Genomic DNA, 25,381 nt, shown 5'->3' with positions numbered 1-25,381 from the left:
GCCATCGGCTTGCGTCACTCCACTCTCCCCGGCTCAGGTACAGGCCTAGCTGGAAGCGGCTCGCCCCTGTTTGCTGCGGGCAATCTGCCGCTTGATTTGCCTCTGCTTCTGGATTCCCTTGGCAGCCGCCAGCAGCATCCCAAGCTCATCCTCCAGCGGCCGTGCCTTCCAGCCGCTCCCCAGCTCAACAGTGTGCACCATTGGCACGGCCTCGTCGCTGCTGCGCGGAGTGTTCTCCTTCGTTGCTGTCCAAACAGCCAGAGCCATCGAAAGTCGCTGGTTTGGCGACCACAGTCGTCGGGCAACCCTCATTCAGGCTTAGCACAAATGGATTGGTGCTCGCAAATGCTGCAGGCTGCGGCCTCAGCTGCGATTCAGCACGCGCCCGCTTGTGCTAGTTGATCGGCGGTGCTGGTTTCGGGGGGATTCTCTGGGATTCTAAGCGGGGGCCCGTAGCGCTGAGACAGCGGGCGCCGACCTGTCTTGCCGTACTGCTGTTTTGCACGATTTAGGGTCGGCAGTGGTGGAAATCCGGAGAAGTCCTGGATTCCTGCGTAGCAGCGGGTCAACAATCCTCTTTCTTGCTATCCTTGGCATAAGGTGTGAAGAGACAATGTTTGCAATTGTGGAACGAGGATGCTTAAAAGTGGGGCTGTGTATGTATGTAAATGCTAGTCTACAGAAATGCTAATGGCCACGGCACCTGGGGAGCTTTTAGCTTCTTGCGCCTTACTTTCCTACAAGCAGCGGAGCTTCTTGCGCCTGCTGCATCTCATTATGCGTAGCCAGCGAAACCGCCCGTGCCAGCACGCGGGTCCACCAGCGAGCGAAATATGTAGCCAAGCCTACAGCAACCAGCCCAAACACCGCAGCAGAGAACACGTCAATCGCAGCATCTACAGAAGCCAATCCAATCAACAGAACTAGCAGCAGACTGTCGGGGCATTGGCTTATGTGAAAGGGCACAGAGGATGTTGTCTGACAGACTCTCGACATCCGTGTTGCACGTGTAAGGCAACGTCCTCTCAGCAGCGTAGAATAGCTGGGCAAACTGTCGCTTTCGTGGCACGCTGGAAACACAACCGAACATGCAAGCGTGCGCACCGAGGACATGCATTTGCCAGGTATCCTCTGTGATGGCAGCTGGTGCTGAATCAACGAAATAACTTGGCGCACAGTCCGGTCCGGCACATTGGTACTGCTGTGTGCTGTGGTAGTCCAGGATCACCACATACATTTGAAAGATGCGAAATAGGCAGACAGTGGTCACTGGTAGACATTTGAAGGAAATATTTGAGAGAATGGCTGTACTTGTAAGAGAAAATAGGAGTCCTCACACGACTCGCTATTTAAACTGGCAACCAAGCGCAGTGGGGAAGACTGAAGCACTTTTTCCACAAATTACTATTTCTCTACATGTAGAGCTAACATTCACTCCACATGAAAATACATCTACTGCTAGTGCTCGAAAAATAGACATGAATACCAAGAAACACCCCTGACTGCCCAGAAACAGTAGGTGGTGACTGTCCGAAAAATAGCACATATGGTGACATGATTCAAATCAGCACATGCAGTATCAGCTGTGATATCTATGTGTGCTTGGTTTGCTGACTGCATCTGAAAGAAACAATGTATATGTAGCTATGCGTCGTTGGTGAACGGGGGTGGGTGGGTTGATTCAACAAACAAAAAAAGAAAAACACTACAGAAAGAACGCGAAAAAGACAAATTAAACATACAAAAACACAGACTAGAAATGAGGATGACTTCTTCTCGCTACGGCTGAATATGCCATTGAAGGTGATCTTGGATGGCTTTGAAATCAGCCTAAACAAGCGCTTTCCATCAGCCAGTCTGCTTAGCCGCCAGGCGTACATCGTCGCCTGTTACATCATCCGACGACGATGCGGCACCAGGGTTCCGGTTCCGGCGCTTCAGTACTGGAGCCTTGCGCACAAAGCGCTCGGTCGATGGGCGCGTGGTCCAAACTCTTGTCCTGCAATACTGGCTTTGCATCCGGCTTTGCACTGGCAGCACTCTTGGGCGAGCCCACCACAGCGAGCCCTTCGAAGTCATTCTTAATGGACTTCCATCCGTTGTGCGCCTGCGGGCGCAGTGCCCGGATGCTGCTGCTGCGCGAGAGAGCGGATTTCTCCTCGCGACTGATCGATGCGGTGTCGCTGTTGAGGTTGTTGCGGCTGCGCGACACCGCCACTGTCGCTGAGCGTGACAGGCCGGGTTTGCGGCGGCTGGAGGGAAGCGAGGGCAGAGGCGGCAGGTCAACTGGCAGTGGCGGGTGCGAGGGCGTTGATGCTGGCGAGGCCTCGGATGCAGATGCATCGTATTCGCTGGCAGCAGTTCCTGGGCGTCACGGCGCTGGTGCTCACCGTCACGGCGCTGATCACAGGCTTGTGGGCCTCGACGGTCGATTCAATATCGACAATCACTGCATCTTCGATTGACGACTCGCTGGCGACCGTCGGCAGAGACACATTGCTGGGCGTCGCATAGACATGCCGCATAGCCTGGGACTGGCGGCAGCTCGCCAACATCCTCGCGTGTAGCCGGTGCTGTCAGGCTCTGCTGGTGGAGCGAATGCGAGTCAGACGAGATGCGCGCGTCCGGGTGGCTCGGGCTGAGCAGCGGCGGCAGCGACACGCGCTTAGCATCAGCAAGGGACTTTGTGCTCAGCGGCTCGGCCTTCATCGCCGGCAATTTGGCGCCAGCCAGCTTGCTGCTGAGCTCGCGGATCCCATGCGTGAGGCGCCTTGCCCGCCTTGCCCTGCCCGGCACAAACGACGCGAGCCATCCGGAGGCATTCTGGGCCGACTCGTTGAGCTCCAAAAGGCTGGGCCGCTCGGTAGACACGCTGACCCGTCCCATGGCAGCCGGACTGAGGGTTTGCGTGAATTTGCGCGCAGCCTGAGAGAACACCGAGCCGTCGGTTTTGCCAGATCGGTCGGGCGAGTCGCTGGAGACGGCGGATTTGGAATGCGAGTAGCTGCTCATGCGCCGCAGTGACCTGTTTCCAGGCCCACTTGGACGACTCAGCGGACATGTCGAGCCACCCGCGGCTTTGCACCTTCCTTATAGCCACCTCCAGCACCTGCCTTGAGGTCCTGCATTCCTGGCTCGTCAGCAGGCAGCAAGTCCAGCGGCTGCTTGCCATCAAAAGGCATCTGCGGGTCGGCACCCTTGTCGAGCAGGTAGCGCGTGATGCTGAGGCTGCCCAGCATGCAGGCGATATGGAGGCATGTCAAGCCCTGGACATCGGCAGCAGTCCGTAGCGGCTCCGTTGAGCACCAGGACTTCGGCGATCTCGGTGTGGGTGACGGTAGGAGCGCTCGGCCGCAGGTGCCATGGGCCCGGACGCTGCTGATCTGGCTGGCACCGAATAGTGCTGGCCTGCAGCAGCGTCATTTCAACCGCCACACCGTCGGTTCCAGGTACGTGCATGGAGCCATTGGTGTCGGCACCCAGCGCCAGCGCCCGCATCGCCGCATGCAGGTCACCGAGCGTTGTTGCAGCAAACAGCAATGCAGTGGCCGACTTGCGGGTCCACGGGAACAGCTCGCCAATATCAGGATTGGCATCTACCATCTCCTGCAGCCGCTCCGCCAGCAGCCCCTCGGCCTACCCACTGGCGGTCGACAAACGCCTTGGATACGTACTTTGCGTGAATGAACTCCTGCTTGTCGCTTCTGGAGCCGCGGGGCCGGCCGGTGGCATTGGCCTCAAACACTGCGCGGTTCAGGGCATTGCCGGTGCGCAGCAGCAATGCGATAGTGGCCGGTTTGAACGAGATAATGTCCAAAGTCAGGCTGCGCACCTTGCTGATGTGAGTGCCCAGGCTGCGGTGGATGCCCGAGCACTCGATGCAAACGAGGCAGCCAAGGTTCAGTGAGCACCACTCGGGCGACTCGCTGCCGCAGTCAGCGCACAGGTGGTTGGCGGGATCCGCGTCCTGCAGCATCGGCAGGAGCCCGGTCAGCGACATGCGTCGGCTGGCATCGAACCCCGTCCAGCTGTCCCAGCGCCTCGTATCCAAGCACCGCCGATGCGCGCATGCCCGGCGATTGCCCGGCGCCGGTCGATATTGTTGCCAGGGACTCCGATGTGTGTGACGCCTGGCTGCCGCGCGCTAGGGACTTTGGGCTGCCGCGGTCGTCGCCTAGTGGCTTTGTCTGGGAGGCAGGCGCCTGGCGCATGCTGGCCAGGCCCTTGAGCAGACTGAGCTCGATGGCGCGCCGCAGTACGTCCAGCCAGCACTTTAGGTCCTGGTCGCTGGTGGCCTGAAAGACGCCGTAGTAGCTGGGCGTGATGACCTCGAAGCAGAACCGTCTTTTGCTGCTCTGCTTTGCGTCGGGCGCCAGCGCCCGCACTGTCGCCGTACGCAGCTCCACGGGCTCGCCGCGCGGCTCCGGAATGCCGACCGACTTCCAGTGTGTGTACTTTTGCAGCCGCCCGTCCTTCACCACGCACCAGTACCGCCTCCACACGCTGTTGCTGGTTGCCATCATGTTCTTTGTTGTCGTGTGGTGCTTGTTGCTGGTCCGCGCAAACAGGAACCCTTCGTGCGAGCCGTCGCTGGCGGCGGGCTGCAGGGGCTTGCGAGCAGGATCCTGCGAGCCCGCTGCTGCTGGCCCGGTGTGGCTGCGCGGCTGGTCCGTGGACCGCCGGGCTGCAAGGCCGTTTGCATGACCGCCCAATGCTTCCAGATCGATGGTGCCTGGGATGGGTGGCAGTGCCGGGGCAAGCTCCCCCAGGCTCTCTGGTGGCTGCACCGCCGACAGCCGCAGCAGATTGATCTTGCGTCTGTCACCGGCCGCCGGCGACTCGTGGGTGACCCGGACAAACTCTGCCGAGTCCTCCGACGCCTCGTCGGTCCGCCATCCTACTGCCTTCCAGCGACGCCCGGAACTCGTCGGCCTCGGCCCGCTCCATTCTTATTTCGCTCATCAGCGCCGGCAAATTGCCCGCATACCAGGCGACCAGCCCGTCCTCGGCCATCTGCGACGTCCCGTGATGGACCTTGTTGACCATGCGCGCCCACCGCACCGCCGACGCCAGCAGCTCCAACTCGCCCCAGCCGCCAGAGGCATTCCAGAGATCCGCAAAGTACGTCCACCTGGCCAGATCGAACGAGCTGCGGCGACGGGCAAACAGGTGGTCGCGCTTCGCATCCTCGCTGGACGCCTTGGCCTTCAGGTGCTTGCCGAGCTCGTCGTAGTAGTGGTTCGACGCGTCGTCGAATTCGGTCCGCCGCGCGTCCAGGCTTCTAAACGTGTTCTCGTAGAGCTGCTTGGCGCGGTCGGCGACCAGCGAGTCCCACTGCGCGCACACCGTGCCCAGCACGCGCTCGAGATCGCGCCTTAGCGGCTCAACAAACGCACTATGCAATGGCTTGAACACCGGCAGGCCGGCCAGGGTTCCCGTGGCCTCGGCGAAACTGCGCATGAACCCGACATACGACTCGTGCAAAAGCGCTGAGCTGCGCGACAGCTCCTTGTATTTGCTGCGGTTCGCCAGCGCCTGCTCCTCCATGGAGTGGATGGCTGAGCGGAACGCCGGGCTGTCCTCGGCTATCCATTTGCTCAGCAGCGGGTGTGGCTCGCGGGTCTCCTGCGGTTCGTCTCCCTGCGCTGACACCCGCTGCCGGTTGAACCGCACCAGGCTATAGTACGCGTGTGGCTGCTCGTGTGCTGTGTCCGGGGTCGCCACGGAGCTGCTCTCGTCGTTGGGGTCGGCAATCGGCATATCCGCCGGCTCTCGCATGCTCACGAATACACTGAACTGGCCGACTTGGCGTTCGTCGCCCAAGTCACCGTGCCTGACCAGCAGGCGCACCGCCACCAGGCTGTCTGTCGCCTCGGCCGCTGTCCACTTCACCACATATGCCTCCCCGTCCCTCTCTGCCGGCTGCCATTCTGTCGTCTCTCTCTCGCCGATTTTGGCCGAGACCCCAATCTGTGCAGGCGGGTCCGGCGAGCAGTAAATGGAAGCTGGCAGTGAGCGTGTGCTGGGGTGTGTATGCAGGAACCAGCCCCAGGCCGGCTGGGAGCGTGGTGGTGGTGAATGTCAGCTGCGGAGTCTGTATGCCCGGAGCCAGCCGTAGTTGCGGGAATGCTGCCTTTTCCCGTATTAATAGCCATGAATCTGGCTGCGTTGCTACATAGTCGTCCTCCGGAACTCCATCCGAGCTAACGACGATGCGCACGAGCGCATCACCTACGAGGAGGAAAAGAGTGCAGCGTTGAATACAAAAGGTCCATCCGGGGGATGCCAGGCGCTTTGTTTTGTTTGCCGCATTGACAAAGACGGAGGTCCGCTTCCAAGAAAAAAAAACAAACCGTACCGTTGCTGTCCATATCCGATTTCTCCAGTCCGATGTGTCGGTTTCTCAATGTCGTACAATGAAAGGGCCGAGCCAAACTCTGAGTCAACAGGAAGGGTCCGAAAAGCGCTTGGTGTATGGGGATATGAAGAATTGCAAAATTAAAGAGAGTATAAAGAGGAAAGGTGTGAGAAAGAAGAAGAAATGAAGAAGCGGGGAGAAAGGGGAGGCAAAACCGGCTTTTTTCTTCCGGCGCAAAGAGTGCGTGTTTGTGAATCCTTCAAAATCCTTACCTGCGCCGGTCCGCCTACAGCCCGAAACAAACACAGGCACCAAGCGAGTTTCGCCACCCGCAACCAGGAACGCCAATCGCACCAAACAGCGCATATATGGCCCGTCTACATGACGTCCCAGTCTGACCTTCTGCAATCGTGGTAGAAATTGTTGCCGCTCAACAGACTTTTCATTCATGCGGGAATTATTTTGTTTGGGGGACGAGAATGTGTGGCGACGACATTGTAGACGCATTCTGCCCGTGGCCATGTCATTCTGCTATCCAGTATTACTCGCAGATCGCCAATCCTCCCTTTGTATACTTTGCGGAGAAAAAAAAGCAAAACAAGACGCCAGTATGAGCGCCATGCAAATCACTGACGCGTCACAGTCCAACCGGTCTGCGGACCGGTTCGGGCCAATTTTCCTGGTGCGGTCAGATGCTACTGTGTGATTACGAATTTTTGTCTTTGAAAGGAGTAGTAAAAAGGGGAGAGGGATTGGTCTAAACCCACAGCACTCTTAGTCCTCCTTCTGCCCGTTGCCCGCGGCTGCCTCCACGCCCTCTGTGATTACCGAGATGGACGGCAGCCGGGTGTGTGCCTTGACAGCGGCATTCTTTGTAGCGGCCTTCTCTGCAGCCTTCTCTGCAGCCCTCTCCGCAGGCTTTTTCACCGCATCCGGCGACTGCTCGTTCGACGCCGCCGCGCCCTCATCGTCTGCATCGGCCTCATCGTCAGACTCCTCATCCGACGACGACGACGACCCCAGCGCTGCCGCCGCCGACACATCTGTCGAGATGGCCAGCGCCGAGCCGCGCGCCGGCTGGCTCGACTCGGCGTCCTTCGCCTTCGCCTTGGCCGGCTCCGGCACCTGCGGCTTCGCAAACGAGCCAGCTCCGCGCTTCTGCTGCTGTCCAGGCCGGTGCTGGTACAGCGGGTTGCCCTTGCTCATGACTTTGCGCCGCAGCGCCATGATGACCTCGTCGTGCGAGATCTTGCGCTTCAGCGGGTTCGGCCCGTCCACCGGCGCCGAGCGCGGCGAGTCCGACGACACCCCGTTGCTGGCCGAGATCCGCACCGACAGCCCGCTGACTGCCGGCGGCACTGCCCGCCGGTCCTTGATCCCCAGCCGTGCGCTTGCTGTGGCCCCCGGCGCCAGCGGTCGGCTCGCCAGCGAGTCGTGCGATGGCGTTGGCGGCAGCTGTTGCTGCTGCATGTGGTGCTCGGCCGTCGGCGTCGGGTATGCCGATGGGTGGTGGATCGGCGGGCCGAGCGGCTGCTTGAAGAATGCAAACGGATTCGCCGACATGTGCGCGTCCAGGCCGCCCGGCGTGTCTGGGTGGTGGTACGACCGCATGTTGTACGGGTCATGCGAGGGCGTTGCCACGCCGTACCCCACCGGCACCATGGGCGCTTCTGGGTGGTATGCAATGCTATGCTGCTGTTGTTGTTGCTGCTGCTGGAGCGGGTGCGACGGCGCTACACAGAACAGGCCGATTAGTTGATTCACCTAAGCGCCGCTAAATCCAAACCTATTTTTAAATCCTCCGGCTCTCCCATCGAACAAGCATGGAGGGCTGCACAAAGAAAGGGGGCGAGGCACTATTGGCGACCAGCTCTCCACCCACATGAGGCAGAAAAAAAGTTAAAAATAGAAGCGCATCTGCCCAAGGGGTGGCCAGCTGCCCCTTCCTCTCTACAGTACTTACGCAGTGGCGAGTGCAGCACCACATCGCTGCGGTGCGCTGTCATCGGGCCCTTGGGCGTTGGCATCAGTAGGTGCCGCTTCTCTTCGTGCTCACGGTCCTGCTGTTTAAAGTAGTTGTGGTGCAGCATCATCTCAAACTCCAGCCGCCGCGTCTCGTATCGCAGCTCCTCCTGCACACGCCGCTCGTACTCGGCCCGCGCCCTGTCCTGCTCGCTCTTGGCCGACAGCACAATCCTCAGCAGATCTGACTGCTCGCCGTACAGCTCGATCAGCCGCGTCAGCGAGTGCTCGTTATCAGAATGCGGCGGCACAAACGCCATCGGCGGGATTATCGCCGGCGCCTTGCCCGTGCTGTGCCGCGAGCCCGGCGCTTTGCCCTTGCTGTCGCCCGCCGATTTGCTCTACAGGGGACGGTTTAGCTTGGGGGTGCGTGCATAATGAAAACGGGAAGCCGTGCAGTATCATTCTCGCCCCTCTCCCCCTTCTTTACCTTGGCTGCAGAGGTCGATGCCGTCGGCGCTGAGCTCGACTCGGCTGTCGTCTTGTTGCCATCCTTCTTTGCGCTGGCCGGCGGCGCCTTGGCCTTGGTCTTCTCCTTGGTGAGAGCCATATCACTGGAGTCAATAGGGGTTGGTAGGTTTGTGAAATTAAATAATAATAGAGCGCAAAACAAAAAAGTGGTCTTGAGAAGCAAAAGGGCAGCAGCTGGTACAGAACAAGAAATGGGTTTTTTGCACCTTCAGAATGGCCTGCAGAGCAAAATTAGCCCGTATTTAGCACTGTTAGGTAAAACTGCCACAGCCAATTAGCGCCACGAGCTGCCACCGTGGATTGCCAGGCACCTCGCCCTGGTGCCCAGAAACACCTTATGGCTTGACCAGCAGCATAGCCTGCTGTGCTCTGCAATGTCCTGTATGACTGCCATGCAAGAGCTAACCGTGTCCTTGTGTCTCGCCGGACCAGTGAGCGCCTCTCCTCTTGGTAAAAATAGAGCGCCCTCATGGGCAGGTGCCGGCTCCCTCAAGGACAAAGCAGGATTACGCATCTGTCCATTGGGAGCGCTGAACAGGGACCTCGGTGCAGCAGCGCCCGCACAAAAATGAAAAACGATGCGTCGAGCTGAGCTGACCAGCAAAAAACAGGTAAAAAAAACAGTAAACTAAACTGATGTCGGGATAGTGCCGATTTTGCGAGACCGCCCAGAAGAATTCATGGTTGGCCCTGTTCGCACTTTGAATTTTTTGCTCTACTTTCTTCAGCGCCCGCCTATATACTTCCCCCTTTCCTTTCCCTGCAATCCGCTTTTTCTCGTTTCCACTCTTGTATATGTATTTTTGCTAATTCCCTTCTTTCGCAACGACTCTCTCGCACTAGTTACGTCTCTTTACGTATTGGGTAAACCGGTGTAGCACACAAAACTACCACTATGCGCAAGTCGCCTGGCTACAAACCATTACCGAGCTCAACGCGCACGCGCAAGGCGTCAGGCAGCCACCGCCCAGCGCTCAAACAGGCGGGCTACAAACACACACCATCTGCCGCAGCCCCTGCCAGCACCACACCTCCGCAAGGCGCGACCCTGCAATCATGGCTCCGCACACAATACCAGCAGAGCAGCAACAGCAACAGCAGCAACGGCAGCAGTCGGCAAGCAGAGCAGCGCCCGTCCGCGGTGCCCACAGTGTTCCCGCAAATGCAGTACGCGCAGCAGAGCAGCACACGGCCACAGGGCGTGCAGATGGCCGTGGCGGATTTCGTCGACCCGTATAAGCGCCATGGCGAAGCCCACACACTAGAGGTAGATGCGCGGCCACAGAATACCAGGGAGGTGCACCAGGCCAGGCAAATGTCGCCGTCGCCTCACACGCCCCCGTCGCCGGTTATGCGGGCAACAAGGTTTTCTCGACCTACCACGCCCACAAATCCACCCCATGCGCACTCTACCAGGCCCATGCACGTTTTGTCGCAGGGAAACACCGAGACTTTGGCCGGCAGTCAGCCGTTCGCCTTCCAGCAGCCCAAGCAGCCAATGTTTCTTTCGCCACAGGCTATCCGCCCCGTGCGCACGCCAGATACGCAGCACAAAGGCGATGCATACGCGCTGCCGTCCGTTGCCGCTCCACAGTTTGCTGATGTCGGGAATGCTGGACGCCTGAAGCCAAGGTCGTATACAGCGAGCAATCTTGACACGGGAAGCGCGATACTGACACCATCGGCCATTCCGCGCGCAGTCCACGCGCCACGAGTCGAAAAGACCCCTTCGCCAATACACTACGCGCAGCCCATGCACCAGGCGGTGCCCCGGAAGCCGCGCGTCAGCAGCATGTTTGTTGGTGGCGACCTGATAGCCCAGCTGGAGCGCGAGGTAGAGCGTGCTTCGCCGGTGTCGCCCAATATGCCAAAGGACATCCCCAGGCATTCTTCGCGGGACAATAGCGACTTTGTCGAAATGAAGCCCGCATGGGTACAGAGCAGTGCGGCGAACCAGCACCGGCACACGTATTATGTAGAGTCCCCGCGCACAATGTCTCCTGTGCACCAAAACCAGCCGTCGCCTCGGCCCATTTCGCAGAAGGCGCAACTGACCAGCAAGCCGCGCGCCGTAGCAGTCACTGGCGACACAAATAGCGAGCGTGGGTCACCTGCCTCTCACCCCAGCAACCCTGGACATTCGGGACGCCAGGCTGTAGTCATGGCGGCAGTAAAGAGGCCAATGCGGAGTGATGAGAGCCCACAGGCCATGCAGCCTGGACCGCTGAAGCCTGGCGGGGATCGGAATGTGGGGCGGTCCGAGCTTATTGAGTTCATTGAACGGCGCAGAGCCAAGACAGTGGCTGTCGATGCACCATCACTGCCGCTGGCGCCGGCGCCGATCAACACGGCGGTGTATTCGAAGCAGACTAAGGTTGTGACGCCAGTGAAGGCCGAGCAGAAGCAGCACCCTGCAGTTCCTGTAACATCAGATACCGAGACAGACTCGGCATACTCCAGCTCGACTGCCAACTCAACGGCGCTGTGCGCAGCCATCTCAGCCACTGCAGCGGCCAGCACCGAGTTCACGGGCAAGAGGGTTGACAAGTCTGGCTCGATCTCATCGTTCAAGTCGGACTCCTCCGATCGCAAATACGCCCGGTCGACAGCACGGCTCGCGGACGTCGACCCAAAGGCCGTGAAGACAAAGAGCTCGGACTCGTCGGTCAAGAGCAACAAGTACTTGTCGTGGTACGGGGCCAGCGTGCCATCGCTCAGGTCATCGACGGACACCATCGACGGCATGGCAACATCGCCGAGAGTGACGCCTGCGGCCGATGCATTCCTGGCACCGGTGGCCAGCAAGATGCATCTGCCGCCATCGCTGCCGCAGTCGACACGCATCCAGCAGCGCCAGCGCGCGCAGACAGAAGTGATGGACGACAAGCCGGCGAGGAGGCTCGAGTATGTGTCAACACGCAGCCCGGCGCGCAAGCAGCTTGAGGCAGTCAGCACTGCCGCTAATGCGTATGCGCGGCAGAAGCGACCCGAGCCAGCAGCGACACCACCAGCGTCATTGCCGGCTCTGGCCAAGGACGCGTCGTACAACCCGTATGCGCGCAAGCCGCAATCCCTAGCAGTAGCTGTGCAGACTGACGAGGACATGCCGCCACCCAAGCCCCCGGTGGCCAGCCGCGACACGCAAACAGACGTGACCTCCGCCGACGCAATCCACAACGACGAGGCTGTGCTCGATCTGCTGAAGCGCATGGACATGATGCGGCAGACCCACTCCAACCAGATCAGCGAGTACCAGGAGCAGCTCGTGGATCTGGAGCTGATCAACCAGGAGCTCAGCAACGAAGTCGAGCACCTGGGTGCCCGCATCGTGGCCCAGGAGGCATCGCACCGCCAGATCACTGTCGAGATGCGTGAGAAGCTAGACCAAGAGCGTGCCCGCGTCGACCGCGAAATCTCAGACGTCAAGCAAATGCACGCAGCAAAATGCAATGAGCTCGGCAGCCAAGTGTCGATGCTGTTGCGGCGTGCGGAGCGCTATCGCGAGCGCCTGGTGGCAGAGGGTATCAGCGAGAAGGAGCTGCTGGAGCTGGCCAGCGACCACAGCGCCGAGGGCCGTGACAAGCTCGAGGACCTGCAGATCACGGACCAGGACTTTATTGAGACGCACTACGTTGAGACGCGCGAGAGCAGGCAGGAGGCGGACTACTTCAAGCAGCTGATGGACATTGAGCGCAGCATGGAGAACACGACGCTGGCCCTGGGATTCGAGCTCAAGCGCACTCAGGCAAAGTACCTGCAGCAGGCTGCCGACTTTATCCGCGAGCAGATGGCAAAGCTTCAGGCAGAGAACCGCGCAGAGTCGCGTCTGCCAGTGGCCAAGCCAGAGCCGCGTGCTAGTCCAGCGTCCGTGTCGCCTCCAGCCCCTGCCATCATGCCTTCCCACGAAGAGGACCCAGTCGAGGGAGACAGCGAAGCCATGGTCGAAGGCGCAGAGGGCACAGTCGCCGATGACGATGCTGGCGAGCATGAGCTGCCAGCTGGCGGGTACGCGTCGCCAGTTCAGAACCTGGTTGCATCCCTGTCCGAGTTTTCCGAGCAACGGCACTTTGCGGCACCGAAGCCAGAACTGCCGTTGGCACCCAGCCTGCTCAGCACAGCGTCGTCCGATGGCGACGCTAACGAACAACTGGACAGGCAAATCGGCGATGCATTTGTGGGATCGCGCCAGCGCTCCTTCACTGCCCTGCCAAGCATGATGCTGCCACGGGCTGCTACGCTGTCGTCGGCGTTCACGCGCACACCGACAGCATCGGGATTCAGCCCGGCAAGCCGCGGTGTAGCAGGGTCCGAGGGACGCCAGTCAGGCCTGGCACGTCTTGTGGCGTCAGCGTCCGAAAGCCAGACTGCTGATCCCGAAATGGCAGTCGGCAGCGCGCGGATCATCAGCGGGCCAGTCCGCTCGCCCCGTTCGCCACTGGCAGACATCGCCGACAAGTTCTTCGAGTCATCGCCGACCGTCGTGACCCCAACCACTGCGACCTCGACCCGCCAGCGCATCGACCTGTTTGGCACATTCGCTGCGCGCTCCAGCGGCTTCAATACCTGGCAGTCGCCAGGCGGTCGGCACACAGCCGATGCCAGCAAGCCCGAGACCCCAACCAAGTCCAGTACTGTTCACTGGCCGCCCAGTAGCCCACGCCGCACGGCGTCACGGCCGGGCTCTATTGTCTTGGACTCGCAGGCGCTAACGACCGAAGAGCTGCTCGAATCGCTCAAGCTCCCGGCTATGTCTGCTGGAACCGCGCTGAGTGCGCCCACCAGGAACGGCACCCCTCCACCATCAATAGGCCGCAGCGGATCTCCCTTCACCGCCTCGCTTGGCCGCAGTGCGTCGCCATTTGCGGGGTCGCTGGGGCGTGGATCCATGCCTGTCAACCTGGCCGGCAGTGAGTCTGCCCGCCAGACATTGCACTCGCGGATGGCATCTATGACGGCCCCCATCGTCGGTGAGAGCCCAGAGAGCGATGTAACCCTGGCCGAGAGCAAGTCCGTGGGGGCATTTGACGCCAGCATGTTCGGGAAGGGCGGGATCAGCCTGGGTTTGGATGCGAAGCCAGCCGCAACCCTTGGCCTGAGCCTCTCGCGCAACCAGCGCCAGCGACGGGGCCAGCGCCGCCGCAGCAAGTCGGTTGGCCACTGGCACCACTAGAACGAACACGACACCTCACTATATATGCCATCCATCACTAATACATTACCACGCCACTTCTCAGCTACACATGATTATTGCAACAAAGCAGCCTTTTATTAGCCTGATGCATTAACGTATCCAGCCTCAGCATGGATCAACACAGCTACTCGGCCAGCTGTGCTGCCGCAGATTCCTTGCGCCGCAGCGCCAGCTGGTGCGCTCGCAGAGCCCAGTCCTCCATATCAACATTGGCGGACTCGGCCTCGATCATCCACGGGTGCTGCAGCAGCTCGTGGTATGTGGGACGCGCGTCCTGCTTCTTGACAAGACACCTTGCCACAAAGTCACACGCATTTGCCGAGTACCGGTCGCTGGGCAGCACAGGCGGGTCGCCGTGGACAATGGCGCTGATCTGCGCAAACACGCCGTCGAATCCGTTGGTGCCGTACGGATACCCGCCCGTGGCTGTCTCGATTATTGTGAGCCCCAGCGACCACACGTCCGACTGGATCGTGTAGCCGTCAGGCCCGCCAGTGCCTGTGATCCGCTCCGGCGCCATGTAGCTCTGGCAGCCGACATGCGTGCGCGCCAGCGACTGGTTGAGCTCGCCAGACACCCCAAAGTCGCACAGCTTCACCTCGCCCTTCTTGTTCACGAGAATATTAGTCGGCTTGACGTCTACATTGTTGGGTAAAGATGGGCTGAGCATGTGCAACACCAACAAAAATATTGCAAGCATAGCAGCTGCTGGCGATCTGTCGCTGCAATGTCCTGCGCATGCATGGGGTGCTAGTTTAATATGCCCCTGGCATGGCGATCGCTAATAAGCGGGAGAGGAGCTGCATTTCCCCGTGGAGAGACAAATGCCGCCAACGCTTTATGCCATCTATCGCTGCATATCTTACCTCGGTGGATGATGTTGAGCTGGTCCTTCAGGAACCGCAGTCCCTTGACAACCTATGGAATGGGAGAGGAGATCAGTCAATGTGCAACAGATTCACACGCATAGCGCTGCTCCTTGTCTCGCCTGCCATCGATGGCTACGTGCTGCCCAGTGACATGTGTGCAGCTAGGGCAGAGACTTACCGACAACGTGATGTTGGCCAGCACGCCCTCGGGCGCACCGGCTGGATACAGGCGGTCAAGCGAACCATAGTCCATGTACTCCATGCAGTAGTACACGCTGGACTCGATAAAGAACGCGCCGTAAAAGTCCACAATGTACGACGACCGTGCCTTGTGCAGCACCTCCAGCTCCATGATGATCTGCCTCAGCGCCCGCTGGTTGAGCTCAAGCCGGATCTCCTTCAGCGCCATCACCACATTGGTCTTTGTGTGGAACACCCTGTGCACGACACCGTACTGTCCGCGGCCCAGCACATCCAGCACGTTCATGTCTGCCATCGAAACCGCGTAGCTTTTGCCGCCCGTGAAGTTTACGCCGGTCGCCCCGATCACTGCCTTCCCTTCAAAGTTCAAGTTTCCAGTCGGGTCGACGTAGTCCGCGAACGCTGCAAACGGCGAGTGCGACGACATGCCCAGCTGCCCAGGGCCCTTCTTCTTCCCGCGCATTGAGAGCGATGGCCGTACTATCCCGTTGCTGGCGCTGCTGCTGGCACTGCCGTTCATGTTGCCAGACATGCTAGGTGCCTGCTGCACTGGCGGTGTGTTTGAGGGAGGGCCTATTGAGAAGCCCATTTGGCTCAGGTTCAGGTTTGGTTTGGGACGCGGCATTCGTTTCTTTCTGTCACGAGGGGTTTGCTTTATGAAGAGCAGTGAATAATAATTAATGAGGTGTGGAAATTGGACTGGAGCCAAGGCAGAACGCAGGATGCAGAAGGGGAATGTTTAAAATTGTTTTTGCAAAGGAAGGATGAGAGCAAGCAGAGAGCAAAAAACTGGCTGCAACGGGAACTGGCCTGTAAAAATGGCTCGGGTCTCCGCATCGGATAGCCACAAAAAGGCATCTTTATGCCACCCCGTTTTGGACTCGGCGTCAAAAACCGGGTAAAGTGCAAGGTGAAATCGCCACAGCGGGCTTGGGCGCAGCATGTGCCAGGCTCGGCACCATGACCCGCGCCAGACAGATTACTAATCCCGTCACCGGGTCCATGGGCCAAGTATGTTTCCCGGCTGCCAGCCCAGAGCCCGCCACTGCCAGGATGTGCTGCGCCATTGCTGATCCGGATGGCTTGTAGTCCAGAAGGGTGCCACTCACATCCACGCTGGACAATATGCAACACACTGACCACAATGCCGTGTGCTGCCATCGCATATGGTGCTTGCATCCTCACCTCTTATTGAACACACACACCGCCATGCTACTCGGCACCCTTTCATTGCGTTTTTCTTTTACCATGGAGCCTACATGCACCTCGGCGTAACATCTGGACACAACACAGACTGAATTTTGTCGCAGGTACGCGTTGGTGGCAAAATACACCCCGCAATGCGGGAGGCTCGCGGAAACACCAGTGCTCGACTTGTTCTTCCTCTATCCCGGCTGTTCTATGAAGCCCTTGACGAGATGGCTGACGCACCTGCCCTCAGAATCTATATGCACATGCTATGATGTTCCTCACGCTGTGCTAGATGCACCATCGCCGACCCCTGTAGCAGCAGCTGGCCCCTGATGCCTACACACTTGAGATGAGTAGATACCGTTTAAATAATAGATTGAATGTGCTGAACAAGAGATGCTGCCTCAGACTCCATTGGCATGTGTGGTTGCCGTAGAAGGTTTTAAACTGAAGCCTCAAGGTATAAAAATTAGTCCATATCCTCATGGCCGTGGTCAAACAAAAAGTTGGCTGCCAGTTCCTCGTTCTTGTCGCAGGCAAAGTATGCCTGGATGGCCAGCTCGCGCGGGAAGCCGAGTGCGACCAGGCGGTCAATGGCCGCCTTCTCCTCAGGCGTGATCCGGATGTACTGCTGCTGGTCGTCCCCCTCGTCCATGCCCTCACCGCCTTCGACAGCCAGACCGCCAGCATGGACCGCAGCCATGACCTGCTCCTGGGAAAGGCCCTCCAGCAGCATCTGCAGGAACTCCTCCTCGTGGTTGGCAATCAGCTGGACAAGCTGCGGCTGCTGCTGCGCCAGCTCCTGCAGAACCGGCTGCAGCATCTGCGGGTTCTCGGCCACGATCTGCTGGAGCTGCCGGAACTGCGGCGTGTTGCGCAGGGCAGCCAACTCACTGGCCCCGCCGGCGCCATGCTGGAACTGGCCCTGTGCTGTCCTTGTCGCCGCTGCCTGCTCGAACAGGTTGGCAGCCCGGGCAGAGTTCGAGGTAGGGGCTGCTGCGGGCTGTGCCTCTTGCGCCGACTCCTCGCTAGCCGGAGCAGCATCGCCGCTCGGTGCAGCACCCGCAGCAGCGGCCTCCGCACGCCGGGCATCCTGAGCATCAGCCATCTGAAGTGCAGCCTCTGGAATGCCCATCAGCAGATACTCGACCGCGCGATCCGGGTTGTTGAAGCTGGCCCGCATAGCTGTTACACACTGCTCACGCGGGTAGCCCATCTCGACCATGTTCGCAATAGCCGTCTCGTACTGCTCGCCGCTCAAAAACGAGCCGCCCATGCCCACTGGGTGCTGCTGTGCGCTGTCGCCAGCTGGTGTCTCTGGAGCGGCAGCCACAGGAGCTGTGCGTGAAGCCGGGGATGGGGTCTGTGGCACACCGCTGGGTGTGGCTGTCCGCTGTGCGATAGGGGCCGCCGGAGGCTGCTGCTGCTGGGCTGCCGGTGCCGGTGTGCTGGTACCCGACTGCGGCGCTGGCTCTGCAGCCTTGGGCTTGGTACCCGGCTTGGGCTTGACCGTCATCATCACCATAAAGTCCTTCTCGGTAATCTTAATCTCGCCGACCGTCTGCGTGTCCGTCAGAATTTTACCGGCGAAAATGAGCTTCTGCGTGGAGGCTGGGAAGCCATGCTCTGCCTCGACCTTGTTCTTGACGTCGAGAATCGTGTCTGCCTCCTCGACATCGATTTGGATTGCCTTCTGCTGCAGCGTCTTGAGTGTAATCTTCATTGCTCGTTATGAATAACAACTGGACAAAGAAATGCTCGTGCCGATTAAATGGATAGTGAAGTCGAAGTAGAGAGAAGAATTCTGACGTACGCGTTGCTGGTGCACTTTGGCAAGAAAAAAATTCATGCATAGCCAGCAAAGTGACGGGCAAAAGTGACGGGCAAAAGTGACGCGCCGTTTTGGGCTGGTTCACCACATTATCATAATTTTTCTTGGGCGCACTAGCCGCGGAAGCGATCAGAGCGCGACTCTCTTCCGTCTCTCTCGCAAGCTTTCTCGATTCCTCCAACTCCAATTCAATTCGCTCATCACAATGTTTATGCCCGGCGCCCCCGAAATCACCCCTGAGCAGCAGGCTCTCATGCGCCGCGAGGCTAACAAGGGCATCATGTCGTTCGTCGGCCTCGTCGCTGTTCTGCGGTTGGGTAAGTCGCTGCCGGATCGAAAGCAGAGGAGCTCTATTGCGTAGCGCATGAATTCGCAGCAGCCCGCGCATATACTGACACTGTCACCAATTCCCTTCCTTTGTAGTTCCCTGGGCCATGGAGCACCTCGAGAAGACCTTTGCCTAAAACCATATAAAGGAACAGCCCAATATCGACTAGACGGTCTATGCGGCACTCTTTAGATTGAATATATTTGCTCCACCGTAATAGAAAAGGCTGTGCACAGCAGCTGACCCATCTCTCTTCTCAACATTGAATTTTTTGTGCTATACCCAGAGTACAACATGGCGAACCTTTCCCTGGGTATTGAAGATGTTGCTCGCTTCGTATTTGGGATTTGGATACTTGTATGATTCCTAGTTCCGCCACCTATTTTCGTTTATGTCATGCTTTTGCGAGAAAGAGCTTGATCTTTGGCGAGCCTTCCTTGAATAGTCTGTCCTGACAGAAGATATCTCAATGATGTTTGCTATAAGCACCGGTAATTCGGTTAACGGTATTAAAGAATATATCTGGCACCATCTTCCCTCAGAGCTTCGCAACTTGCCGATTCTGACTAAGCTCGATGGCTACGAGCTACTGGACGGCTCCAAAGTGTGTGATATCCTGAGAAATGGCGACAAGCTTGCAGTTTTTCTAGGCAAACCCTAGATATCAAACATGATATGTTTATCCTGGAGAGTCTTCAGAGCAGTAGGGCAACATAATGCAATCAAGAGAGTATATGCTCCTTCAAGAGACAGCTGCCGCTTAGATTTCTTTTCGTATCAGCTATCGCCAGAACAGCAAATACATACCTCTTGCCTCTTATCATTCACCTAGCTCGCACTTTTGCTGTCATAATGCCAGTGAACGGATATTGAGCATGCCAGGAAACAGCCATACAGAGCGTGCCAAGTACAGTCTAGAAAGTGTTTTCCATATAAGGATTCGCATGCCCTGAATGCACTGATTTCTTTATATTGACAAGGACTGCTAAAGGTGCTGACAACAACTGAACCCTCCTCTCCTCTACTTTTCAAGCCTATCTATTCTGCTCCAAACGTTCGAATTACAACATGCATTTCCTCGAGCAGGTTGGAGAAATTATATGCGTTATTCCCTTTATTTTTGTCGTTATTTTCATTTTTCTCGTTTCTACTCCCCTAGGCCCAATCCTTTTTGTCATTTGGCTTATTCACACTGTAACCAAGGAGAGGGCGCCAAAGTTCAGGCTCTTCCTCACAATTACCGCTCCTGACAGAGATGATATCTCCCTATTGTACGTGAATACCAAAGTTACAATCGGCGAGATGAAGAAGGACATTTTTAAACAATTGCCTCCTGGGACTGGCACCTTGCCGATTCGGATTAAGCTCGATGGCTACGAGCTACTGGACAGCTCCCAAGTAAAGGATATCCTGAGGAATGGCGACAGGCTTGCAGTTTCTCTAGACAAACATCAGTCATCAGGCCTAAGAAGTTTATTCTGGAGAGTCATCAGCTGAGTAAGGTGATACAGCGTAATTAAGGATTCCGAATATATGCTCTCTCCAGGGATAGCTGCTGCTTAGATTTCTTTTTCACATCAGTTATCGCTAGAACAGCAAATACATACCCCTTTACCCCTTATCACTTGTCTAACCAGAAATTCTGCCGTCATGGCATCAGGAAATAGAAACCGAGTGTCTTGGGAAACAGCCATACAGAGCGTGCCAAGTACAGTCCAGACGATTATTTCCACATTTCAGGATTCACATTCCCCTGATGTGCTGATTTCCTCATACAAGACCAGACGACAGTATTGGCAACAGTTAGACCTGTCTCTCCTCTACTTTCCGCACCAATTGACTCGACTTTCCATACCTTGTCCATTATGGGTTTTATTAACCTCGTTTCGTTTGTCACCATTGCTCTCGTGGTTGGTGCAGTTGTTATTCGTATGCTCTCTGACACGCTGATACCTCCTCCGTATCTCAAGCTCTACCTAAATATCGTTATTCCTACGAAGATCAACCACCAAGGGAAAATTACTGAGCCCAAGAAGTACATTGATATCATCTACATTAATACCCAGCATACAGTTGGTAACATGAAGGAGGACATCCGACAACAGCTTTTGTCGGAGATCGGTGCCATGCCTCTACGGATAAAGCTTAATGGGTATGACCTACTGGACAGCTCTCGCATCAAATATTTAATGAAAGACGAAGATAAACTTACAGTTTACGTGAACCAGACATATAGCTGAGTTTGTTTCAATACCATACTTTTATTCGACCATACAGTTCAACAAGCTTAAAAAGCGTTGGTTGCTCTGAAAAATGCATGTTTCTCCACACCCAAGCGCAAGTTAAGCCATTTACCTTCCACCCCACTTACCCTTCTCTTGTCGATGAGCAAGCACACCCAGTCTGTATCCACAGTCCTACGCATCCATCTTGCGCCACCTTTGCCAGAGCGTCGGTTCCTGTTTGTTTGCAAATCACCAGACGTCAGGCACATGAAGGATGAACTGTGCAGCCGACTCAAAAAGATAGCCACCGAACCTATCGTCGTTCTCAAGGACGGTTATGAGCTGATGGACCAGGATGAAGTTTCTGATCTGCTTACGCACATGGATCTGGTCAGCGTCCACTTGGCCAGCAACTGCGAGGCTGGGGTGTATACCGATACACAGCCACAGGGAACCTTGGCACTAGCCAGCTCGTCAGAAGCCAGCATGGACGAGCAGGCGAAGCACGCAGGGATCTCGGCCTGTAGTTCTGTGAATCCAGGGCCCCGCCAGGTTACAATCAGCAGCGTTGAGCACGGTGATCCGGCGATTGCTAAGCGTAGGAAACCCAACCCGTTTAAGAGCATGTTCCCTGTCGAGCAGTCGTATGCGGTTTTAGGACAGCGGCCTGCTAGTGAAGAGGCTGAGTCCAGTTCAGACAGTTCATCCGATGCTGATCCTCCTACGCCGCAGCCACTTGTACGTGCTGGCGAAATCGCATCCTACACGACCGCACAGCTCGAGGCGCTGGCTGAAACACCAACCTCCAAGGTCAATGTCGGAGACACAGTCGCTTTTATGGTTGCGGAGCTCTCTGCCGATATGGCTCCAGTTATCAGCGACTACAGGATCGGCCAGGTCACAGGGAAGGCGTACGGAACGATCTCTATCTCTACATTGAGGGATTTCGCTGATCGCTCAATGGGCTCAAAGCGGAGCGGAACCAAACGCCGGCGCAATCAACTGCTTGTTAATGCAGAGAGCAGCGGTGAGCTTGACGAGTCAACAAAATACGACATTTCGGCGATTGCGTCGCTGAAGGTCTTGTCTGCACATACTTAACCATAACGTACACGCTACGCACGAAGCCATACTCTACGAATGAAGGTACCGGCTTGAATAGCAGCTTTTATTTTTCCTTGGTAACTCGCTTCAGATTACTACATCACTTTTATATACCCGTTACACTTTGAATATACATAGAATGAGCGGTGATTTAGTTGGTCGCTGGTTCTGCATCGATGGGGAAGAAGGGGTTGTACGATACTCTGGGCCGGTTGATGACACCAAGGGCACCTGGCTCGGCGTCGAGTGGAAATCTCCCGAACGCGGCAAGCACTCAGGCACACACAACGGCAAAGAGTACTTTGTCTGCAGCGTCCCTGGCCGCGGCTCCTTTATCCGCCACATTGCCCGCATCGACTTTGGTCAGTCTGTTCTGAGTGCAGCCAAAGCGAGGTACATTGCAGACGCAGAAGAACTTACGAATGTGCCCAAGAATATCGACGGGAGGCGCGGTAAGATTGAGGTTGTCGGGTTCGATAAGATTGCTCGCGAGCAGGGGCAGCTAACGTCGCTAGATGTGCTGTGGCTCGATGGCAGGCGTGTGTTTGGTATTTCAGACGCTGACCGTGAGGAGACCAAGGGGACACTGGCAGCAGTTCATACGCTGGTCCTGGCTAGAGACTTCCTGACTCAGTGGTCACAGGTCGAGGACATCTTGCATACATTGCCGAACATCCATACCCTGGATCTGAGCGCGAACCACTTTGATAAAATTCGCACGTCGACAGAGCAGCACCATGTGGAGACATTGCGAATTGACTCTTCGCCAGAGCTTTCGTGGCTGGATGCCGCTAATGCCGCTAATAACCTGGCGGTCAGGTCGCTGTCATTTGGATGGAGCGGGTTGGCAGAAATTGCGCCGATTGAGCTGGCCTTTGTCGAGGAGCTCCATTTGGAGTGCAATCAGCTGTCAGATTTTGCCACTCTGGGCATGTGCCTACCGAATCTCAGGACACTGAACTTGAGTGGCAACAAGAACCTGAAAACGATCCCAATGTTCAAGAGCGGTATGTTCCCAAGCCTGCATACACTGAACCTGACCAGCACGCAGGTCGCATCGTGGGCAGACGTAGACAACCTCGCTGGCCTTCCTAGCCTGACCACCCTACACTTGACCAAGACTCCGGTCGTCAGCGGCGATTACAACCTGGCACGGGCACAGGCAATTGGTCGGCTTTTACAGTTGGAAAAACTAGACGGCACAATGATTACGCGAGAGGAGCGCACTGAGATGGAGCGCTATTACCTTGCGCACTGTGCCAGATCGATCGAGGAGCCTGGTGATGATCTGGCGGCGGCAATGGCCATGAAGTATCAGAATATTGCCGTGCTGGCCCACAAGCACGGGCTGCCAGCTACTGCCGGCAAACCAAAACCAGCCACGCTAAGGTCGCGGCTGGTCAAGTTTACACTGCAGGTGGCCAGTGACCTTGAGTCGGAGCCGACGAGCGAGCAGGAAAAGTCACTGCTGCCGACAATGCAGGTGCGCCAGCTGAAGCCGCTGCTGATACGCTTGGCAAAGAATCGCAAGTTTTGTGTGTATTTGCGTGAAGAGGAGCAAGGGCCGTGGATTGAGCTTGACAACGATACAAGGAGCCTAGGATTCTACAGCATTGGTGATGGTGCGGTGTTGCGGGCGGTCGTTTAGCAGATTCTTTTTCACATATATCAGTGGATGTGGAGTGCGAATGGCAGGCATAGCTGTGCATTGGTTTGTTTATTGCAATCTTCTTGCACTAATACTATAAAACGACTACTCTGTACGATCCTGCTCGCTCAGCGGGCGGCCATACTCGTCGACTTCGATTGCAGCAAACTTGTTGACCGATTCGGGGATGTCATATGTCATGTACAGCGAAACAGCCGTCAGCAGAGCACAGATAACCCAGACCAAATGCGCGTTGAACGGATATGGCAAATCGTGCTTGATCGACCAGCTCCAGATATACCCAGCCATGACAGGGCCAATAACTCGAGTGACTGACATGGCCAGCTGCTGAGCACCGTTCATCAGTCCCAGATCGGCGGTGGTCGGAGCCAGGTTGGCCGACAAAAGATTGACGCTGGTGAAGAACAGGACGTTGCCGATGACACGCAAGAACAAGTTTGCCAACAAGAGTATCCAGAGCATGGCATATGCTGGAGTGAATATTACTGGCTGGTCGGTGCCAACTGCATGCTCGACAGCTTGCCCAGACCGCGCAGCTATCCACGAAAGGCATGGCATAGCAAGGTACATTGGGATCATGACCTTTTGGCCTTGCTGGTAACAGTACAGAGCACCAAACTTGCGCTCAAGGCGCGGATACATGATCAGTTGCAGGTACAAGACAACGACACCCGAGATGGCCAGCGAGATGCCAATGTTGCGAGAGTCGAATCCCAGGCCGCCATCCGATGTCTTGGTGGCTGCAAATATCGGGTATATTTGGTCGCAGCAGGCAATGCCCAGACACATCAGCATGTTGGTAACCATGACCGTAACAACAGTCGGCGTCAGCAAGTCGCGCAGTGTGCGGCGCTTGTAGGCAGCTGCCGGCTCATCAGCAGCCTGGGCGGTTTCAGAACTGACAAGCGGCGTGGTCTCGTCCGCCAATCCAGCCTTCACTGGTGGTCGCAGGTCGCCATGAGTATATCTCCGTGCCTTCTTGGTGGCAAGCGTCTCCTCCAGCATGACGAAGCCATAAACAATCCCAAATAACGTGACCATAGAGCCGACCAAGCACGGCAGCAAGAATGGCAGCTCATGGAAAATGCGTATGCTGCCAAACAGATTCGGGTACTGGTTCACAGGATCTGCCAGCAGCCCGCCGATGGCAGCACCACCGACACACCCGACATTCCACAGCAGCGGCAAAATAGCCATGCACCGACTACGGTTGGTGTTGTCAGAGATTTCAGCCACCACGGATTTCGACACGGCGACATTCCCGCTGAGCAAGCCGTTGAGCGACCGCGCAATGAGCGCCCAGGTATAGCTGCGGGCGAACCCAAACATCAGAAACGTGACGAAGTTGCCAACCAGCCCTATCAGAAGCACTGGGCGGCGGCCAATGCGGTCAGACAGCTGGCCCCAGAACATTACAGTCGTGGTCTGGCAGATGGAGAACGACGAGCTCAGGATGCCAGCGTAAAATGCGATGTCTTTCGGGCTCTTTGCAACGCCGAAATCTTCGACCATCTACGATGGAGCTCATTTAATCTATGCATGTCATGAAGGCTCCGCTCACATGATGCACCCCTTTTGCTGCGCGTTTGCAATACTTTCGAGCATTAGTCACTATTTACCTTGTAAACAAACGGCAGAATGAGCGAATAGTTTATGGGCTCAGCCAGACGAACGGCCATGATTGTCAGTAGCTTGTCCCAGGGCATAGGCGTCTCCTGCTCCTGCTCCTGCTCCTGCTCCTGCTCAATGGGGGATTCTTCGATCTCGCACACATCGCTGGCGACGGTGGGATCGCCCAATGTCACTTGCGACGAAGACATTGCTGACAAATATACAATACTATTGAGAGTTGCACAAAAGTGTAAGATGCAATAAAAGGATGAGTGTCAAGGGATGAAAATTAAGCTAAGCACGACCGCGC

General features: G+C 56.9%; 13 protein-coding genes across 13 annotated transcripts; 6 read left to right on the top strand and 7 right to left on the bottom strand.

The window, feature by feature from the left end:
* Positions 1 to 45: 45 nt before the first annotated feature.
* DL89DRAFT_292268 (uncharacterized protein) lies at positions 46 to 6,371 on the bottom strand (the record flags this gene model as incomplete). Its single annotated transcript, XM_040890282.1, has 15 exons — positions 46 to 237; positions 293 to 394; positions 742 to 896; positions 1,784 to 1,841; positions 1,879 to 1,965; positions 2,009 to 2,326; positions 2,376 to 2,468; positions 2,536 to 3,077; positions 3,110 to 3,266; positions 3,307 to 3,606; positions 3,641 to 3,967; positions 4,020 to 4,861; positions 4,902 to 5,970; positions 6,044 to 6,231; positions 6,359 to 6,371. 15 exons carry the CDS (start codon positions 6,369 to 6,371, stop codon positions 46 to 48), a joined length of 4,443 nt encoding a protein of 1,480 aa, XP_040744209.1.
* On the bottom strand, positions 6,047 to 7,035 carry DL89DRAFT_136612 (uncharacterized protein). The gene is made up of 2 exons (XM_040883385.1): positions 6,359 to 7,035; positions 6,047 to 6,231 (listed from the first exon to the last, which is right to left on the bottom strand). The coding sequence occupies exon 1, from the start codon at positions 6,878 to 6,880 to the stop codon at positions 6,443 to 6,445; it is 438 nt and encodes a 145-aa protein (XP_040744208.1). The 5' UTR covers positions 6,881 to 7,035; the 3' UTR covers positions 6,047 to 6,231; positions 6,359 to 6,442.
* DL89DRAFT_136825 (uncharacterized protein) lies at positions 7,007 to 8,977 on the bottom strand. Its single transcript, XM_040883387.1, has 3 exons — positions 8,811 to 8,977; positions 8,322 to 8,701; positions 7,007 to 8,091 (listed from the first exon to the last, which is right to left on the bottom strand). The coding sequence occupies exons 1-3, from the start codon at positions 8,870 to 8,872 to the stop codon at positions 7,133 to 7,135; spliced, it is 1,401 nt and encodes a 466-aa protein (XP_040744207.1). The 5' UTR covers positions 8,873 to 8,977; the 3' UTR covers positions 7,007 to 7,132.
* A 634-nt stretch (positions 8,978 to 9,611) lies between these two features.
* DL89DRAFT_266813 (uncharacterized protein) lies at positions 9,612 to 14,103 on the top strand. The gene has a single exon (XM_040887247.1). The coding sequence runs from the start codon at positions 9,747 to 9,749 to the stop codon at positions 14,019 to 14,021; it is 4,275 nt and encodes a 1,424-aa protein (XP_040744206.1). The 5' UTR covers positions 9,612 to 9,746; the 3' UTR covers positions 14,022 to 14,103.
* Positions 14,104 to 14,166: 63 nt separating this feature from the next.
* DL89DRAFT_274649 (kinase-like protein) lies at positions 14,167 to 15,539 on the bottom strand (the record flags this gene model as incomplete). Its single annotated transcript, XM_040889212.1, has 3 exons — positions 14,167 to 14,681; positions 14,909 to 14,960; positions 15,090 to 15,539. 3 exons carry the CDS (start codon positions 15,537 to 15,539, stop codon positions 14,167 to 14,169), a joined length of 1,017 nt encoding a protein of 338 aa, XP_040744205.1.
* Positions 15,540 to 15,672: 133 nt separating this feature from the next.
* On the bottom strand, positions 15,673 to 16,531 carry DL89DRAFT_136655 (uncharacterized protein). The gene has a single exon (XM_040883386.1). The coding sequence runs from the start codon at positions 16,289 to 16,291 to the stop codon at positions 15,767 to 15,769; it is 525 nt and encodes a 174-aa protein (XP_040744204.1). The 5' UTR covers positions 16,292 to 16,531; the 3' UTR covers positions 15,673 to 15,766.
* Positions 16,418 to 18,111, bottom strand: DL89DRAFT_266812 (UV excision repair protein Rad23). The gene has a single exon (XM_040887246.1). It carries the CDS (start codon positions 18,024 to 18,026, stop codon positions 16,773 to 16,775), a length of 1,254 nt encoding a protein of 417 aa, XP_040744203.1. The 5' UTR covers positions 18,027 to 18,111; the 3' UTR covers positions 16,418 to 16,772.
* A 228-nt stretch (positions 18,112 to 18,339) lies between these two features.
* Positions 18,340 to 18,598, top strand: DL89DRAFT_292263 (uncharacterized protein; the record flags this gene model as incomplete). Its single annotated transcript, XM_040890281.1, has 2 exons — positions 18,340 to 18,451; positions 18,558 to 18,598. 2 exons carry the CDS (start codon positions 18,340 to 18,342, stop codon positions 18,596 to 18,598), a joined length of 153 nt encoding a protein of 50 aa, XP_040744202.1.
* Positions 18,599 to 19,476: 878 nt separating this feature from the next.
* On the top strand, positions 19,477 to 20,080 carry DL89DRAFT_266810 (uncharacterized protein). The gene has a single exon (XM_040887245.1). It carries the CDS (start codon positions 19,531 to 19,533, stop codon positions 19,957 to 19,959), a length of 429 nt encoding a protein of 142 aa, XP_040744201.1. The 5' UTR covers positions 19,477 to 19,530; the 3' UTR covers positions 19,960 to 20,080.
* A 185-nt stretch (positions 20,081 to 20,265) lies between these two features.
* On the top strand, positions 20,266 to 20,773 carry DL89DRAFT_136551 (uncharacterized protein). The gene has a single exon (XM_040883383.1). The coding sequence runs from the start codon at positions 20,328 to 20,330 to the stop codon at positions 20,700 to 20,702; it is 375 nt and encodes a 124-aa protein (XP_040744200.1). The 5' UTR covers positions 20,266 to 20,327; the 3' UTR covers positions 20,703 to 20,773.
* A 51-nt stretch (positions 20,774 to 20,824) lies between these two features.
* On the top strand, positions 20,825 to 21,788 carry DL89DRAFT_283197 (uncharacterized protein; the record flags this gene model as incomplete). Its single annotated transcript, XM_040889724.1, has 1 exon — positions 20,825 to 21,788. The coding sequence occupies exon 1, from the start codon at positions 20,847 to 20,849 to the stop codon at positions 21,786 to 21,788; it is 942 nt and encodes a 313-aa protein (XP_040744199.1). The 5' UTR covers positions 20,825 to 20,846.
* An 81-nt stretch (positions 21,789 to 21,869) lies between these two features.
* Positions 21,870 to 23,492, top strand: DL89DRAFT_136557 (RNI-like protein). Its single transcript, XM_040883384.1, has one exon. It carries the CDS (start codon positions 21,931 to 21,933, stop codon positions 23,437 to 23,439), a length of 1,509 nt encoding a protein of 502 aa, XP_040744198.1. The 5' UTR covers positions 21,870 to 21,930; the 3' UTR covers positions 23,440 to 23,492.
* DL89DRAFT_266809 (MFS general substrate transporter) lies at positions 23,472 to 25,161 on the bottom strand. Its single transcript, XM_040887244.1, has one exon. It carries the CDS (start codon positions 24,970 to 24,972, stop codon positions 23,545 to 23,547), a length of 1,428 nt encoding a protein of 475 aa, XP_040744197.1. The 5' UTR covers positions 24,973 to 25,161; the 3' UTR covers positions 23,472 to 23,544.
* Between the last annotated feature and the right edge of the window lie 220 nt (positions 25,162 to 25,381).

Source organism: Linderina pennispora (genome assembly GCF_002104995.1).
Source record: "Linderina pennispora strain ATCC 12442 chromosome Unknown DL89scaffold_5, whole genome shotgun sequence".
Classification (NCBI taxonomy): Eukaryota; Fungi; Kickxellomycota; class Kickxellomycetes; order Kickxellales; family Kickxellaceae; genus Linderina; species Linderina pennispora.
This window is presented reverse-complemented; position numbering and strand designations above follow the sequence as displayed.

What these genes read in the sequence shown, in the direction of transcription:
- DL89DRAFT_136612 (XM_040883385.1), bottom strand. Translation starts at nt 6,880, where the DNA reads ATGGCCACGGGCAGAATGCGTCTACAATGTCGTCGCCACACATTCTCG.
- DL89DRAFT_136557 (XM_040883384.1), top strand. Translation starts at nt 21,931, where the DNA reads ATGAGCGGTGATTTAGTTGGTCGCTGGTTCTGCATCGATGGGGAAGAA.
- DL89DRAFT_136655 (XM_040883386.1), bottom strand. Translation starts at nt 16,291, where the DNA reads ATGCAAGCACCATATGCGATGGCAGCACACGGCATTGTGGTCAGTGTG.
- DL89DRAFT_266812 (XM_040887246.1), bottom strand. Translation starts at nt 18,026, where the DNA reads ATGAAGATTACACTCAAGACGCTGCAGCAGAAGGCAATCCAAATCGAT.
- DL89DRAFT_266809 (XM_040887244.1), bottom strand. Translation starts at nt 24,972, where the DNA reads ATGGTCGAAGATTTCGGCGTTGCAAAGAGCCCGAAAGACATCGCATTT.
- DL89DRAFT_266810 (XM_040887245.1), top strand. Translation starts at nt 19,531, where the DNA reads ATGCATTTCCTCGAGCAGGTTGGAGAAATTATATGCGTTATTCCCTTT.
- DL89DRAFT_266813 (XM_040887247.1), top strand. Translation starts at nt 9,747, where the DNA reads ATGCGCAAGTCGCCTGGCTACAAACCATTACCGAGCTCAACGCGCACG.
- DL89DRAFT_136551 (XM_040883383.1), top strand. Translation starts at nt 20,328, where the DNA reads ATGGGTTTTATTAACCTCGTTTCGTTTGTCACCATTGCTCTCGTGGTT.
- DL89DRAFT_136825 (XM_040883387.1), bottom strand. Translation starts at nt 8,872, where the DNA reads ATGGCAACAAGACGACAGCCGAGTCGAGCTCAGCGCCGACGGCATCGA. An exon ending in CATCGACCTCTGCAGCCAAG is followed by an intron (nt 8,702 to 8,810) that starts GTAAAGAAGGGG and finishes GGCGGGCGACAG; the next exon opens with CAAGGGCAAAGCGCCGGGCT. An exon ending in GGTGCTGCACTCGCCACTGC is followed by an intron (nt 8,092 to 8,321) that starts GTAAGTACTGTA and finishes TGTTCTGTGTAG; the next exon opens with CGCCGTCGCACCCGCTCCAG.